Source organism: Scyliorhinus canicula, chromosome 23 (genome assembly GCF_902713615.1).
Source record: "Scyliorhinus canicula chromosome 23, sScyCan1.1, whole genome shotgun sequence".
NCBI classification, from domain to species: domain Eukaryota; kingdom Metazoa; phylum Chordata; class Chondrichthyes; order Carcharhiniformes; family Scyliorhinidae; genus Scyliorhinus; species Scyliorhinus canicula.
The window spans coordinates 24,793,926-24,810,341 of record NC_052168.1 but is presented as its reverse complement, the minus strand read 5'-3'; the positions used below and the strand labels follow the sequence as shown (position 1 = coordinate 24,810,341).

The 16,416-nt window shown below is 50.5% G+C and overlaps 1 protein-coding gene across 10 annotated transcripts in view; it reads right to left on the bottom strand.

Moving 5' to 3' along the window:
• The window catches only part of LOC119956323 (meiosis inhibitor protein 1), a 536,433-nt gene that overhangs the window by 4,794 nt on the left and 515,223 nt on the right, over positions 1 to 16,416 (bottom strand). For 9 of the 10 annotated variants that reach the window (XM_038783445.1, XM_038783450.1, XM_038783446.1 and 6 more), the window contains 2 exons: positions 15,357 to 15,475; positions 4,488 to 5,449 (listed from right to left, as the gene is read on the bottom strand). In XM_038783445.1, the coding sequence (XP_038639373.1) occupies positions 5,383 to 5,449; positions 15,357 to 15,475 (186 nt within the window). In that variant the 3' untranslated portion in view covers positions 4,488 to 5,382. Of the gene's footprint in view, positions 1 to 3,906; positions 3,996 to 4,487; positions 5,450 to 15,356; positions 15,476 to 16,416 lie in introns of those variants that run through there. The other variant, XR_005458631.1, reaches the window with a different exon arrangement.

Here is a 16,416-nt window from a genome sequence, read left to right as displayed (position 1 = left end):
TCCTTGACTAGCAGCGCCACACCTCCCCCTCTTTTGCCCCCTTCTCTGAGCTTACTAAAACACCTAAACCCCGGAACCTGCAACAACCATTCCTGTCCCTGCTCTATCCATGTCTCTGAAATGGCCACAACATCGAAGTCCCAGGTACCAACCCATGCTGCCAGTTCCCCTACCTTATTTCGTATACTCTTGGCATTGAAGTAGACACACTTCAAACCACCTACCTGAACACTGGCACCCTCCTGCGAAGTCAAATCTGTGCTCCTGACCTCTATACTCTCAATCTCCCGTACCCCAAAACTACAATCCAGGTTCCCATGCCCCTGCTGAATTAGCTTAAACCCCCCCAAAGAGCACTAACAAATCTCCCCCCCAGGATATTGGTGCCCCTCAGGTTCAGATGTAGACCATCCTGTCTATAGAGGTCCCACCTTCCCCAGAAAGAGCCCCAGTTATCCAGAAATCTGAATCCCTCCCGCCTGCACCATCCCTGTAGCCACGTGTTTAATTGCTCTCTCTCCCTATTCCTCTTTTCACTATCACGTGGCACGGGCAACAACCCAGAGATAACAACTCTGTTTGTTCTCGCTCTGAGCTTCCATCCTAGCTCCCTAAAGGCCTGCCTGACATCCTTGTCCCCTTTCCTACGTATGTCGTTAGTGCCAATGTGGACTATGACTTGGGGCTGCTCCCCCTCCCCCTTAAGGACCCGGAAAACACGATCCGAGACATCACGTACCCTTGCACCTGGGAGGCAACATACCAAACGTGAGTCTCTCTCGCTCCCACAAAATCTCCTATCTGTGCCCCTGACTATTGAGTCCCCAATTACTAATGTTCTACTCCTTCCCCCCTTCCCTTCTGAGCAACAGGGACAGACTCCGTGCCAGAGGCCCGTACCCCATGGCTTACCCCTGGTAAGTCGTCTCCCCCACAAGTATCCAAAACGGTATACTTGTTACTCAGGGGAACGACCGCAGGGGGTCCCTGCACTGACTGCTTCTTCCCAGTCCCTCTTACAGTTACCCATCTATCTCCAGTCTTTGGTGTAACTACTTCCCTGAAGCTCCTATCTATGACCCCCTCTGCCTCCCGAATGATCCGAAGTTCATCCAGCTCAAGCTCCAGGTCCCTAACACGGTTTTTGAGGAGCTGGAGTTGGGTGCACTTCCCACAGATGAAATCAGCAGGGACACTGACGGCGTCCCTCACCTCAAACATTCTGCAGGAGGAGCATTGTACTGCCTTCCCTGACATCACCTCTAGATTAAAAAAAAAAACAAGAAAAATAAAAATAAAGGAAGAGCTTACCTGATATTCCCTCAAACCCTGCTCCCGCTGAAAGGTAAGCAAATTTAAAGGCACTCACTCACCTTCACGACAGGCCCCTACTCTCACTTCCCAAAGACCGTGGGGGGGGGGGGGGGGTTTGGTTAGAGGAGGAGTTAGGGTGGGAAATACTGACAAAGTGTTTTGGGTTTAACTGTCACTTGACAACAGCCCCTCCACAAACCACCTTCAAATTAGGCTGACCGCACTGCACGTCTGCAAATTTCCCCAGAACAGGTGATCAGTAGCTCTGCTCTGCTGCCCTCTGCTGGATGCTTGCCTTCACTCAAACTCCTTGGGTCTCCTTCGCAGGTACACCTTCAAATTAGGCTGACCGCACTGCACGTATGCAAATTTCCCCAGAACAGCTGATCAGTAGCTCTGCTTTGCTGCCCTCTGCTGGATCTAAATCAGTCTTGTCTTTTTCATTAGCCTAGTCCACAAGTAAAAAATGCTCTTACCAAATTCTCTGATGAGGATGGAAGCCAGTAACTGTGCTTCTCTGTAGGGATGTCACAGCAACTGTGCACATGTCAATAGCATGGCACCAGAAACACAGCCATTGGAAGAAAGCAGAATCTTTCATGAGCTTGTTGGCCATGAAGTAATTCAAGTTGACAATGCCCCATCCACAAGCATTTTGTGCTATTTCCTCTTGCAACAATATTGAGTAAATTCTGTGAAGACTAGTCATTTTGAGTTTGTATCAAATGGAATATAATTGCTTAAAGAGTTGTGAGGATATCACTTATTTGAAGTGGAGGGTTGGTCAAGCAAATAATTGCTGTTAGGATAGTTGGGGAGGTGGAGGCTTTGTGATAATTACACAAAGGATCATTCCCGTACCAGCCTCCCCGGACAGGCGCCGGAATGTGGCGACTAGGGGCTTTTCACAGTAACTTCATCGAAGCCTACTCGTGACAATAAGCGATTTTCATTTTTTTTTCATGACACAAAGGGGGAAAGGGTTCCAAATCCACCAACAGTAGCTACTGACATTTAAATTCAGTTAACAAATTTGGAATTAAAAAAAAAACGAGTCTTGGTATGGTGACCATGAAATCATTGTCGATTGTCGTAAAAATCCCTCTTGTTCGTTAATGTCCTTTTAGGGAAGGAAATCTACCATTATTACCCGATCTAGCCGACATGTAACTCCAGACACACAGTAATGTAATGTGGTCGACTCTTAACTGCCCCTTGGAAAATGGTCGAGCAAGTCCCTCAGTTGTATCGAATTGCTACAAAGCCTCAAGAAAGGAATGAAACTGGATGGACCACCCGGCATCGGCCTAGGCACCCAAAACAACAGCAACACACCCAGCCCTGTAGACCCTGCAAAGTCCTCCTCAACATTTGGGGGCTTGTGCCAAATTTGCAAGAGCTGCCCCACACACTTGTCAAGCAACAGCCTGATGTAGCAATACTCATATGTATGACATAGTCATACAAATGCAAAGTATTGAGAATGCTGGCAGTCTCAAGTAAAAACAGGAAATGCGAACAGGAATACTCATCAGGTCAGGCAGACAGCAGTTTTGGAAAGAGAAGCATCGTCAATGTTTCTGGTCAATGACCAATGGAGAAAATGCTGGAAAATCTCAGCAGGTCTGGCAGCATTTGTAGGGAGAGAAAGAAGCTAATGTTTCGAGTCCAGATGACCCTTTGCTTTTTAGCTTTGAAAAGGGTCATCAGGACTTGAAACGTTAGCTCTTTTCTCTCCCTATAGATGCTGCCATCCCTGCTGAGATTTTTCAGCATTTTCTCTTTTGGTTTCAGATTCCAGCAGCGGCAGTAATTTGTTTTTATCTTGTGTTTTTTTCTGGTCAATGATCTTTCATCAGAACCAGCTATGTTGGCTGACGGGCGACTCACTAGGCCAAGCATTGTGCTCACCCTGCTGAAATCTTCAGTATGAAATGTCTTTTTCAAGACTGCCTTTATATATGGCTTTACACAGGCTTTATGGCAATGACTGCTCCAATGGGTATGAAAATGAGCTGGTAAAGGCCATTGGCATAAATGCAGCACAGCTCAACCCGTGAAATTTCAGGGTCAATATATGTAAGTGGATGTTATTTGCAGTTCTTTTTCCTGTGGAGAAATGCTTCCCCTCTACTTAGAAACCGCTTACAGCGGCATGTGTCACAGCGTAATTCAACATTTCTCAGAGATGCCGTTTAACATTAGGTGGAATTGGGACCTTGCCGAAAGGCTAGTGGGTAAAATTGCTCTCGCCAGTAAATCCCAATTAAGAATTCACTAACAAAAACAGAGCTAACAAAAAATTGAAAATAGAAGTGCTTCATTCAATGTGAATAAATATGACTTAACAGTTAAACTATCTAATTCGAAATCTCTTAAGATGAGGTTTAAAAAATACATTGAAAAGCCCTTCGGACTGAATCACAGGCTACATAGATATATAAAAAAATGAAATTTCTCACTGCAGTACAGCTGAAAGCAACAGCATTTTTTTTATTTTTAACACATACATCTCTGAGATGGTCATAAATATTATCTAACAGACAGAAAAGTTTAAATTTTGCCCACAAGCAACCAAACTTACATGCTTACCTCAAAGTGAATCTGTGTTTTGCAATGTCACAAGAGCGGAAGCACCCTGGGCGAACACTGTATTCCCAAGTCAATTTAGCTTCCCTTCACTGTCAGAAAAACAAGCTCTTCTAAATCATCAGCTTTTTACCACCACTTAGTATTTAAGCAAAAATATTTGAACAATGGGAGATAAGAAATTTCTATTAACTAATTCATTTTCAAAAAAATAGCCCATCCTAACATTCCCCCGCACCCTACCTGGGCCCCGTAATCATCTTCTCCGGGTTGAAAGAGCTTGCCTGCAGCATTCCCAGGTTTAATTCCCCCGCACCCTACCTGGGCCCCGTAATCATCTTCTCCGGGTTGAAAGAGCTTGCCTGCAGCATTCCCAGGTTTCCTACATCACACTTGGTTCAGGATTCCGGAAGTACATTCTAGCACTTCATTGCTGAGACCAGCACAGACTCGGGATTAAAGACAAGGGGCGGGATTCTCCGGGCAAGTGTTGACGCCAGAGTAAACACCGGAGTCGGCCGGCATCAACGGGCCTCCTGCCCAGCGATTCAGTGGCCCTCAGGAGGCCAGCATGGCGCCGGAGTGCTGCGTGCTGGTCCGGGTGCCGAAAGGCGGCCCTGTACTACCGGGACGGTCCGTGCATGCATGCGATGGCCGTCTCCATGCCGGTGCAAACACGAGGTGGCCGTTTCCGCGCCGGTACCAAGTAGGCACCCTCCAGATCGCGGACGCCCGTTGATTGGTAGCCCCCGATCGTAAACCTGGACGCCGTGGGCCCCACCGGAGTCTGATCCCCCCACCAGGACGTCCACTGCAGCCGCGGGTTGGAGCTCCCGGTGGGTGGTACCAGGTTGGAACCACGCCGGCGGGACTCGGCAGAACTCGGTGGGAATTCGGCCGGTTGACCATGGAGAATCGCCGCGGGGGCCTCTTTCAGTGGCCCCCGACTGGCGCCACGTCGACCATGCAGATGCAATTGCAGCCGATTCTCCGGTCGCCGGAGAATCGCATCCCGGTGTGGCGGGAATTTACCACGTCACCGGCAATTCTTCGACCTGGGCTCGGAGAATCCTGGTCAAGATCTTTCTCATCTGTGTGTCCATGTAATGCATCAAGACTGTGTATTTACTCAATGAACCAAGAAAGTGTTCTGCAAGACTGGTTTTATAAATTTCACAAAGTGACAAATCTAATGCCATTCTTGAACATGAGAAAGTGTCTGAAAGCCATAAGAGCTCCTGTGCATGCTGTGAAGCACCACCTAGCCTTTACTTAGTAAACTACTCAATGAATCATTCTTGCCAGCAAGCAGAAACATGCTCAATAGAAATAATAACAAGCAGCAGAATTTTCACTTCTTAATATGCATTTTGTCTAATTTTATTTAAGTTGGATTTATTTGCTCCAATTCCAGGAGCCAAATGTTTTTGGAGGGAGATTCAAACTGCTGAAAAACAAAAATGAAATGACGTCCATGATCTAGTTACTCCATTTCTTGTTACAGCTGAAGACATCAGACAGACAGATTGCAAGCCTGCCAAGAAATCTATGAAGCTTGGTTAAAGAAAATGCTCAACTATAAAAATAAACGTCAGTTCAAACCAGTGATGCAGAGCTTGTTAGCAATGTTGTTCATTTTCACTTGTTTCATCTCCTCCTCTCGATTCTGCTGGGTCGTAGTTTATGGGTTTATGGGACATCATGTCCCGTGACCTCCCCCCCCCCCCCCCCCTCCCTCCGCCAACTCACCTCAAATCATTCCACCCAGAACTTTAAACCCCTGGATACTGAACTCTCAGCTAACCGAGTAGGTACTTACTATCCCCTCCCTCAAGATGGTGGAGATCAGGAGTTCACAGCCTGAAAGAGTGAGAGAGGCAGGATCCTTTATTATATTTAACAAACAATCGGTCATGTACTTGAGATACTGTAACCTACAGATCAAGAACTGGAATGTGGGAATAAACTGGATAACATCCCTTCAGCTGCCACAAAGACAAATGGCTCTCCTTCCGTGCTATAAATGTTTCTATGCTTTGTTGGTAACTCTACACCGATTAGGGACCTCTGGCATCTCATCCTGCACTAAAATTTCCAGGTGAGGTAAGCATGTAAACCCAATAATCCATCAGAGCTCTCAACAGATTTATGAAGTACAGGAGCTCCAAATATTGTTTATAATGCCCTGCAAATCCTTAGCCTCAGAATATAATTAAAATGAATGCACAGCACATTACCAAACCATTCATTAGGTCCAATTTGTCTATGCTGGTGTTGATGTTCCAGACTCGCCTCCTCCCACCGCTCTTCATCTGACCCTATCAGCACAACTTTCTATTCCATTATCCTTCAAGTGTTTATCTAGCCTCCGCTAAATACATCTATATTATTTGCCTCAATCACTTGTTGTGGCAATGAATTTGCACTGGGTAAAAATGTTTCTCCTGAAATCCCTACAGAATTTATTGGTGACTACCTTATATTTATGGCCCCCTGACATATTGATAGGTTGTTAAGAGATGGAATTAAGAAACATTTAGAATTCTATCTTCAATGATACTGTTCAGAACAGGAGGGGATTAATTGAAGCAGCCCTGATTTCTCCTCTCACCACCTGTGTGTAAACAGAAAGGTGTTTCTGATTTCCCCCTTTATAAGTGGTGGCCAGAGAAAGTGGTGGCCTATTTTCATCAATCCTTCAGTTTTGGAGTGATCGAATCCTCTATTAATCACCCTATGGCAATCTCAAGATCGGGTAAAATAAGAGGGTTTGTTAATTTTACACAGACTCGAAATGCGTGTCCCCTCCTTTTTGCATTCATACGATAAAAGAGGGGTAAGGGAAAGAAAGAGGTACAGAGATATGTCCGCGGACATGTTTCCCATGAGTCCAGAACATCAATTTCCAATGAAGGTTCTTTCAGGTGGCTTTGTCTGGCACAATTCCTGGTCCAGGTCCGAGGAACTCGGATGCAAGTTGGGGATGCGGGAAAAGTATTCTTATATTCTGAGAATTAGTTCACTCAAATACAGAATTCTCTCTGGGGATCCAACATTGAGAGCCAAGGTGAGAGAGGCAGGCTGCAGGCCTACACTCCAGTTTTCTCCTCTGAGGTTAAACTGCAACTGAAAACAGAACTTCACCCAGACAGGTGACAGGTTGGTTTCAGGTCGAGCCATTCAGCTAAGGAGGCGTTGTGTTAATGCCCATTGTGTTTTGAGCAGGTAACTGTAGAACTGAACAATTTGGAGATGAAGAGTCCGAATAGTCCTTTGTCCAGAGCTGGCTGAAGCAGACGTCTTGTCTGCTAATTCCTTGTGTTGGCTTGGCTGGAATGTTAAATACAATGCAGAGGTGTTTTATGAGTTATCCTTTGTCCATTTTATAAATGTTTAGGAACTTCCAGGACTACCATCAGGTGGTCAGCTGGGGCCTGCAGCTGCCTTTCTGTACTTGAGCTGCTGGGGAAACATCTTGTCGATTAAAGCCGTCATTCGGACTAGAAGTTACAGAATTTACAGTGCAGAAGGAGGCCATTCGGCCCATCGAGTCTGCACCGGCTCTTGGAAAGAGCACCCTACCCAAGGTCAACACCTTCGGTCGACCCCGAACTTCTGCCACGATTGGCATCGGTAACTTTGGACCAGTCTTGACCCCGCACTTACTCCACAGCGACGATGAAAGTACTGATCAACAGGCACGAGACGTCCTGTCTGCTCGACTCTGGGGGCACGGAGAGTTTTATACACCCTGACACGGTAAGGCGCTGTTCTCTTCCTGTCCATCCCGTCAATCAAAAGATCTCCCTGGCCTCTGGCTCCCATTCGGTTGAGATGAAAGGGTATTGTGTCGCAAACCTCACTGTCCAGGGGAGGGAGTTCAAAAATTACAGGCTCTACATCCTCCCCCACCTCTGCGCGGCAACACTCCTGGGGTTAGACTTTCAATGTAATCTTCAGAGTCTGACCCTCAAGGTCGATCCCCCCTCCCTGTTTGCAAACCTCACCCCGGATTGCAAACCCGTCGCCACCAGGAGCAGACGATACAGTGCCCAGGACCGGACCGTCATCAGGTCCGAGGTCCAGCAGCTTCTGAGCGAAGGGGTCATCGTGGCTAGTAATAGCCCCTGGCGAGCACAAGTTTTGGTGGTGAAGACCGGGGACAAGAATAGGATGGTCATAGACTACAGTCAGACCATCAACAGTGTGGTGATATGATCTGCATACCTGTCTGCCATTGGGCCAGAACGTCGGCTTACCATTGGCCCTGGTCGGTCATGTGCCTCTCGGAGAATTGGCCGAGAGGCTGAGTTAACCACGCCTCTATTAACGAGGTATAAATGGTCAGACGCCTGACGATCGTCCTTTCCATTGTAGACGATCGCAGAGCTGTGTTCTAGTCAATTATAGCCAGACTTTGGTAAATCACTCGCCTCGCGTACAATTGATGGTACATCAAACAGGTTTACGCAACTAGATGCGTACCCTCTTCCCCGTATATCCGACCTGGTCAACAGAATCGCGCAGTACAAGGTCTTCTCCACGGTAGACCTAAAGTCTGCCTACAACCAGCTCCCCATCCGCGCGAGCGATCGCATGTACACTGCGTTCGAGGCAGATGGGCGACTCTACCATTTCTTAAGGGTTCCATTCGGTGTCACAAACGGGGTCTTGGACTTCCAGCGAGAGATGGACCGAATGGTCGACCAATACGGTTTACGGGCAACATTCCCGTATCTCGATAATGTCACCATCTGCGGCTACGACCAGTAGGACCACGACACCAACCTCCGCAAATTCCTCCAGACCGCAAAACTCCTGAACCTGACCTACAATAAGGACAAATGCGTGTTTAGCACCGACCGCCTAGCCATCCTCGGCTACGTAGTGCGAAATGGAGTGATAGGCCACAACCCGCAACCCATGCGCCCCCTTATGGAGCTCCCCCTCCCTCACTGCTCCAAGGCCCTGAAGCGTTGCCTCGGGTTTTTCTTCTATTACACTCAGTGGGTCCCCAATTACGCTAACAAAGCCCGTCCTCTCATACAAACTGCCACTTTCCCCCTATCGACGGAGGCCCACCAGGCCTTCAGCCGCATCAAAACGGATATCGCAAAGGCCACGATGCGCGCCATCGACGAGTCCCTCCCCTTCCAAGTCGAGAGCGACGTGTCCGACGTAGCTCTGGCAGCCACCCTCAACCAAGCGGGCAGACCCATGGCCTTCTTCTCATGCACCCTCCATGCTTCCGAAATCCGCCACTCCCGGTCGAGAAGGAAGCACAGGCCATAGTAGAAGCTGTGCGACATTGGAGGCATTACCTGGCCGGCACGGACCAACGGTCGGCAGCTTTCATGTTTGACAATGCACAACGGGGCAAGATAAAGAACAATAAGATCTTGTGGTGGAGGATCGAACTATCCACCTACAACTATGAGATCCTGTATCATCCCGGGAAGCTAAACGAGCCTCCTGATGCCCTATCCCGTGGCACATGTGCCAAAGCACAAGTGGACCGCCTCCGAGCCCTGCATGAGGACCTTTGCCACCGGGGGGGTCACTCGTTTCTTCCATTTCGTGAAGACCCGCAAACTGCCCTACTCCATCGAGGAGGTCAGGACAGTCACTAGAAACTGCAACATCTGCGTGGAGTGCAAGCCGCACTTCTACAGCCCGGAGAAAGTCTATCTGATAAAGGTTTCCCGACCCTTTGAACGCCTCAGCATAGACTTCAAAGGTCCCCTCCCCTCCACCAACCGCAACACGTACTTCCTCAACTTGATTGGCGAGCACTCCCGCTTCAGGTTCGCCATCCCCTGCCCCGATGACCACAACCACCATCATCAAAGCCCTCCACAGCATTTTTTCCCTGTTTGGATTCTCCGCCTACATACACAGTGATTGGGGGTCCTCCTTCATGAGCGACGAACTGCGTCAATTCCTGCTTAGCAAGGGCATTGCTTCAAGCAGGACGACCAGTTATAACCCCGGGGTAACGAACAGGTTGAGAGGGAGAACGGTACGGTCTGGAAGACCGTCCTACTGGCCTTGCGGTCCAGAAATCCCCCAGTCTCCCGCTGGCAGGAGGTTCTCCCAGACGCCTTCCACTCCATCCGGTCGCTGCTCTGCACTGCAACTAACCAAACACCTCATGAACGTCTCCTTGTCTTCCCCAGGAAGCCTTCCTCAGGGACCACGCTCCCGACCTGGCTGGCAGCCCCCGGGCCCATCCTGCTCCGGAAACACGTGCGGCGCACAAATCGGACCCGTTGGTCGGGAGGGTCCAGCTGCTCCACGCTAACCCGCAATACGCATACGTGTAGTACCCCGATGGCCGACAAGACACGGTCTCTCTACGGGACCTGGTGCCCGCCGGATCCCCTCCATCGCCCACACCACCAGCCCCACCCTCCCCCCCCCCACCGGCACCTCTCACTGTAGCCCCCTTCCCTGGAGAACCGTTTTTCCCGCAGGCTAGGCCCGGACCCCTCCCGCCCACAACTGCACTCTACAGACGCTCCCCTCCCTGGTCCGCCAACCCCCTCACCTGCGCCACCCAGAGGATTAGACGACCCCTCCCCGGTCCGACCATCCTCACCAGTGACATCTAGGGGTGTTGAAACCGCCACAGGGAACGGATCCAAGCTTCCGGAGTCACAGACGCCTGCACCTCCATCGACGTCTCCGCCGAAGCTCCGTCGATCGCAAAGGACAATCAGGGCTCCCGACCGTCTGATCGAGCCACTATGAACTATTGATGGACTCTTTTGAATGTGACATGTACACAACCTATTGCCAGAATTATAGAACTGTGGATGTCTCTGTAAATAGTTACGGGCCAGTGGGCAGCCGCCGTACGAGAGGAGTGCAGTCCCCAATCACTAGTCATACTACCAGTTATGCTATTCCACCCGCACGGACCGCCAGTTATGATTGGACAATCAAGCAGCTCACCCCCCCCCGGTTCTTTTTTCAACAGAGGGTGAATATGGTAGTATGACTAGTGGTAATACGGTACCTGGGAGTGCTGAGCCACCATTGGTGGTGAAGGCTCGCTGCTCAATGGCCCAATAGTTTGTAACCCATTGGTCAGAATGTAAGGTAGCTCCGCCCATTAAGGCGGGGTATAAGAACCCGTGTCTCCCCTGCAGCTGCCTTTTCTGTACTTGGGCTGCTGGGGAAACATCTTGTCGATTAAAGCCTTCATTCGGACTACATCCTCGTTTCTGTGGTCACTGATAGTTCAATATTCAAAGAGGGATGTCAGTGACACTCCACCATGTCCAGAGCCAATTGAAGAGTCCCAGAGGCTACGTGCGCAGGAGATGGTGGAGACAATGCATGGCACTATGGCCAACACTGTTAGGGTGGCAACTGCAATGGAGAGCCTGGTGCACAGCGTCAGCAGCATGAGTGGAGGTATCCAAGATGTAGTCTGTGACGGCCATGGCCGAGGGCCTCGTTAGACTGCCTGACTCACTGAGAGACATGCCCCTGTCTCAGGTGGGAATAGCCGAGGTGCTGCAGAGCTTGTTCTAGTTGCAGGTGGGGATTGCCGAGGCACTCCAGAGCATGTCCCAATAACCAAGCAGCATCAATGAGGGCATCGACACCATGGTGCAGACATTGGGGAGTCACCAGGACCAGATGATGAAGGGACAGTCAGGGCTCAATCCAGCTGCCCCTCTGACTCGAGGTGAACCCCAGGACCCAATGGACACTGATCGGGAGGAGGGAGCGCTGGGTGCCAACATGGTCCCGCCCTGTGGAGTGGCAACAGTTCCCCCAAGTTCCACCCCTCTGACAACACCGTGTCTTGCAGTCAGCATTCGGTACAGTGCGGCACGGCTGTGCAGGTGCTGCCAGCAAGTGCGTGGAGCCCTCCATCCCCAGAAGCACCGCCAGGGGCATCGAAGGCCACAAGACGCTGTAAGCAGCCTCCATATTTGATGTGCATCCTGGGGCAACACCTAGACACAGCGATAGAGCACGGAAGGCTGAGCTCACCGAGGATCACTGAGAAGGCACTGGGGAAGGGGGAAGGGTGTATTGGGGGAGGGGCTGGGGTTGCGTGGGGGTGGTGGGGAGAGTGGGTGGACATTTCTGTATGATACATTAAAAAAACCTTCACCACAACCAGTATGACGCCTCTGGCACTTTCTTCCGCAATGTGGGCTGACCACCAAACCCTTGCCCCATCTCCCCCGACATGGGATCCTGGACCTCCCTGCTCACCAATCCCCCTTCCCCCCAGCCACACCACGTGCAGGTGATGGGTCTGAGTGAGCAGTCAGCAGACAGGCAGGGGTCAGACTATGAGATAGATTGAGGAGCACCAGTGTTCAGCTCTCTGCAGGTTATTATCAGCCCCCGGGCTTGACAGTGACCCGTTGACATTGCTGACACAGTACCAGCACCCTGGATTGATGTAACACAGACCCTGGGAGGGTGTAAAATGGGGGAGGGACCAGGCCTCGTCCTGCGTAAAGTGGGAGACGATGAGGGCCGCCCTGGCCCTCCAGGCTTGCCAGATCCTCTAGCTTCCGGCTGGTCCTCCAGTTCCTCCCCAGGATTGTCCTCCAGCCCCTGCTGGCCCGGTGGCTCCTCCTCACCCTTTCCTCCACTCCAGGACATGACCACATGTTCCCCCTCCTCCGCCTCCAGCATGTCTCCCCGCTTTTGTGCTAGGTTCCACCACAAAGCAGGCAACCCTTTTCGGGGCGGGGGGGGGGGGGGGGGGGGGGGGGGGGGGGGGGGGGGTTCTGCAGAGCACCACCGGAGCTGTTGTGGAATCGGAATCGTATTTTGAGAAGACTGATACGCTGCTTGATGACAGACTGGGTAGTCGCATGGGCCTCATTGTACGGATCTCTGGGCTCCGTACTGCCGTCATTAGCTAGGTCCTAAGCAGGTACTCCTTATCCTCTGAGAGCTGAGATGCCATCCTGGGTTGATCCTTGAAGAGGCTGGGGATGTCCCACTTCCCTAGAAGTTGTCTTGCACACTCTCTGGGAAGCGTGCACACACATGCATGACCTTCAGGTGGTATTCATACATAAGTCGGATGTTCAGGCAGTGGAACTCTTCCTCTTGACGGAGGGCACTCCCTATGGCCCGGTGCGCACAAGGTGACATGCCTCGGGCCCAGGACATCCCAGCAATGGTAGAGACCCCAGCTGCCTGGAATCTTGTTGGGCTTGGTCCATGTCAGTTTATATAGTTTTCGGCCTAGGCAAACAGGGCATCCGTGACCTGTCGGAGGCACCTGTAGGCTGTAGCTTATGAGATGCCACCCAAGTCCCTGGAATGATCCTGAGCCAGAGAAGTTCAGGGCTGTGAGCGGATGTCCTCCTTCTCCATGTGCTGCCAAGTCCATGAGGTCATGGCATAGGTGCCGCACAGTCTCCTTGTTGAGGCGGAACCTCCTTCGGCAGCCACGTAAAACCAGCGGCACTTGTCCGCCTTCGCCGTTGCGGGCCTCCCACTGTGGGTCTCACCCTGGCCTGATAGGAGGCCAGGTCCCACATGGGCCACCGCCTCGAGTGTCTGTCGGTTCTGCTGTCGCCGCCGCCTTCTCCGGCGCCTGGCCACCCAGCCTGCCAGCAGCACCACTAGGGCAAGTTCCATGGAGTTCAAAATATCGTCCATACCATTCAATACCTGTCAGGAATTGGGGGAGGGCGTGAGACTGTCAAACAGCAATGTCTTTCATCTCGGGACCCTCCATTCCCCCATTGCTTCCCCCCAAACCCGGCATGCCCTGGCCTGTAGGGCGGACGGGACCCACATGGGCCACCGGCTCGAGTCTCTGTCGATGCTGCACTTGGCTGCAGCGGAGGCCCTTGCTCACAGGACCACATACCCTGCACGCCAGACAGCTGCGCATCACGTTACCTGGACCGGGCGCAGGTCCCCTCCCCATTTCACTCACCCATCTTCCAACAGCAAGCATGTCCCCGGGGCTCAGGTCCATTCCCTGCGTGTTCGGATGTTGATTTCTGCGTCTGTGCTGTTGCCTCCCACAGTGTTCAGGAACAGTGTCCAGGCAGCAGGGTCTGATTGAGATGCTAAGCAATAAGCTCCACATGCTACATGGCACACCCACCCATGGGAATCCACTTGGGATGAGTGAAGTGCTCACTTAGTGACGGTTCCCTAGTACCACTTCCCTATTAGCACTAGCCTTCAGCCGCACGGCCAGAGGTCTCCACGGTCAGTGGGAGTTATGGGTTATCAGTGGGGCAAACAGGCACGGACTAGGGTTGCTGCCAAATCGGGTACACACGATCCAGAGGATGGCATGGAGGACCCATGTGCGGTTGTCCCCCCAGCAGAAACTCCCCCCCCCCCCCCCCACCCCCGCCCCAGCTCTGATACCTCACATATCCCATGGCGGCCCACCTCGACTGAGGCTGGAACCCCCTCTGAGAACAGGGGCAGCAGCCCCATTCCCCGGGCTCTTTGCCTGCGAGCGAAAATAGCTACTCACCTTCTCGGGTCCCCACAGAAGCCCAGGTTCACTTCTTAATAAATAAGCGCCCAAATAATCACTTTGTGGGGTGGTGGTTGGATCACGGGAGGCCGTTGAATATGGGGTTGCTCCTGTTATTTGTATGGAGGTTGGTGTGAAGTGATCATTATTGGTTTCTCACCACGCTATGATGGGATCCAATTTGGCCTATGAGAGCGGGCCGGTTGCATTGCGAAAGGTTTGGCAGCCGGCATGGTTCTCGTTTTTGGCATCTCCCGCTATTTACCGGCCTCGTTGCACTCTCGCTTGAGCGCAACAAGGCCACTGAATCACGGCCATTTTAACTGTCCCACAACCCCACCCAAAGCTGGTGCAATGACACAGTGCTTGGAGCACTAGCATACTGCACCTAGGAGTGTGGGATGTAATTTCCTTCTAAAATGATTTGATGTTTTTAAATCATGAGATGTGGGCGTCATCATCTAATGTTCTAGATGGCCTTGAGAAGGAGGTGGTGAGCTGCTTTTTTGAACTGCTGCAGTCTGTATGACAAAGGTACTCCCACAGTGTACCTCTGGTAGAGATTCCAGGGTTTTTAACCAAGTGACGATGAAACAAAATATAATAAGTCAGGGTGGTGTGTAACTTGGAGGGGATGATGCTTCTATGTGAATGATAATCATTGATGTTCTAGGTATTAGAGAGGAAGGTTCGGGAGGAACTTTGGCAGTTTTACGGGCATGTGGAGTGTTAGTCAGAATATTTCCCTTGCGGGAATGGAGGAAGGATTGGCAAGCAAGTTGCCTTTAACTTTGGCACATGAGCTGCCCATTCTTTTGGCTTCAGGGTACAAGACAAGTGGCCTAAGATTTAATACAGTGAAAAAAAAACAGATATAGAAGTGAAGATTTATTTTAATGTAATATTATTTCAAAACTTCAATCGGCTTTCTATTCGATAAGCCAAGATGAGAAAAGGATACATAATTTTCCTGTTGTGTGGCTGAGATGGGGTTTTACTCTGTAGACTTTTCAACAAGGAGTGAATAATATCCATGTCCTTTTGACCCATATTGAACAATCTGCCGCTTTGTAGATCAAGCTGAAGAATGTAAGAGATTTTTTATGTTCACTATGCTGCCAAAAACAATGTAGTTCCAAAACAATGCGGCAGAGTGGTAAACGTAGATTCTAAACCATGACAGTGACATAGCTGTAGATATATCATTGCTGAACTTAACACAAAACTACTTTGTATCTTTTATATGTCCAGCCTGAGAAATCATTTTGCCATTTAAATGTTAATAGCAAATAATCAGCTTGCCAATTATTATTTTTACAACAATCTATTAAATTTTTCATCATGGAGAGAAAAATCCTTTTCCACCTCAATAAATTTTAATTGAAGTAATGTGTTTGGAGATATTGTGTCCAGAGAGGAGTCCACATGAGGTGCCAAGAGAAACTGTTTGTTTATTGAACAGGAAACTATTTACATGTTGAACACAGGTGCCAGTGGGGACTTCTCTACCCGACTCCCATTCGGGCTGAGCTTTTGTTTTGAAATTTAGAGTACCCAATTAATTTTTTCCAGTTAAGGGGCAATTTAGCATGGCCAATCCACCTACCCTGCACATCTTTGGGTTGTGGGGGTGAAACCCACGCAGACACGGGGAGAATGTGCAAACTCCACACGCTCAGTGACGCAGGGCCGGGATTCGAACCCGGATCCTCAGCGTCGTGAGCCAGCAGTGCTAGCCACTGCGCCACCGAGCTGCCCTGGGCTGAGCTTTTATAGTGTCCACGGTCCCGTTGATGGGGCCCCTGCTCCTCAGCGGGGAAGCTCGCACTCCACGAGACTCACGGGGAGACTAATTGGTCCGATCCCATGGCCTCATGCGCGCTATAACATCCCTCTACCCCCCCAAAGTCCGAAGACTCCTCTGATGAAGGTGAAGTGGATGGTGCTTACTTCTTTTCGCCTGTGGCTGTGCTGCGTGCGTTTGTGGAGCTGGATCCAGTGGTGTATTATATAGACAGAAA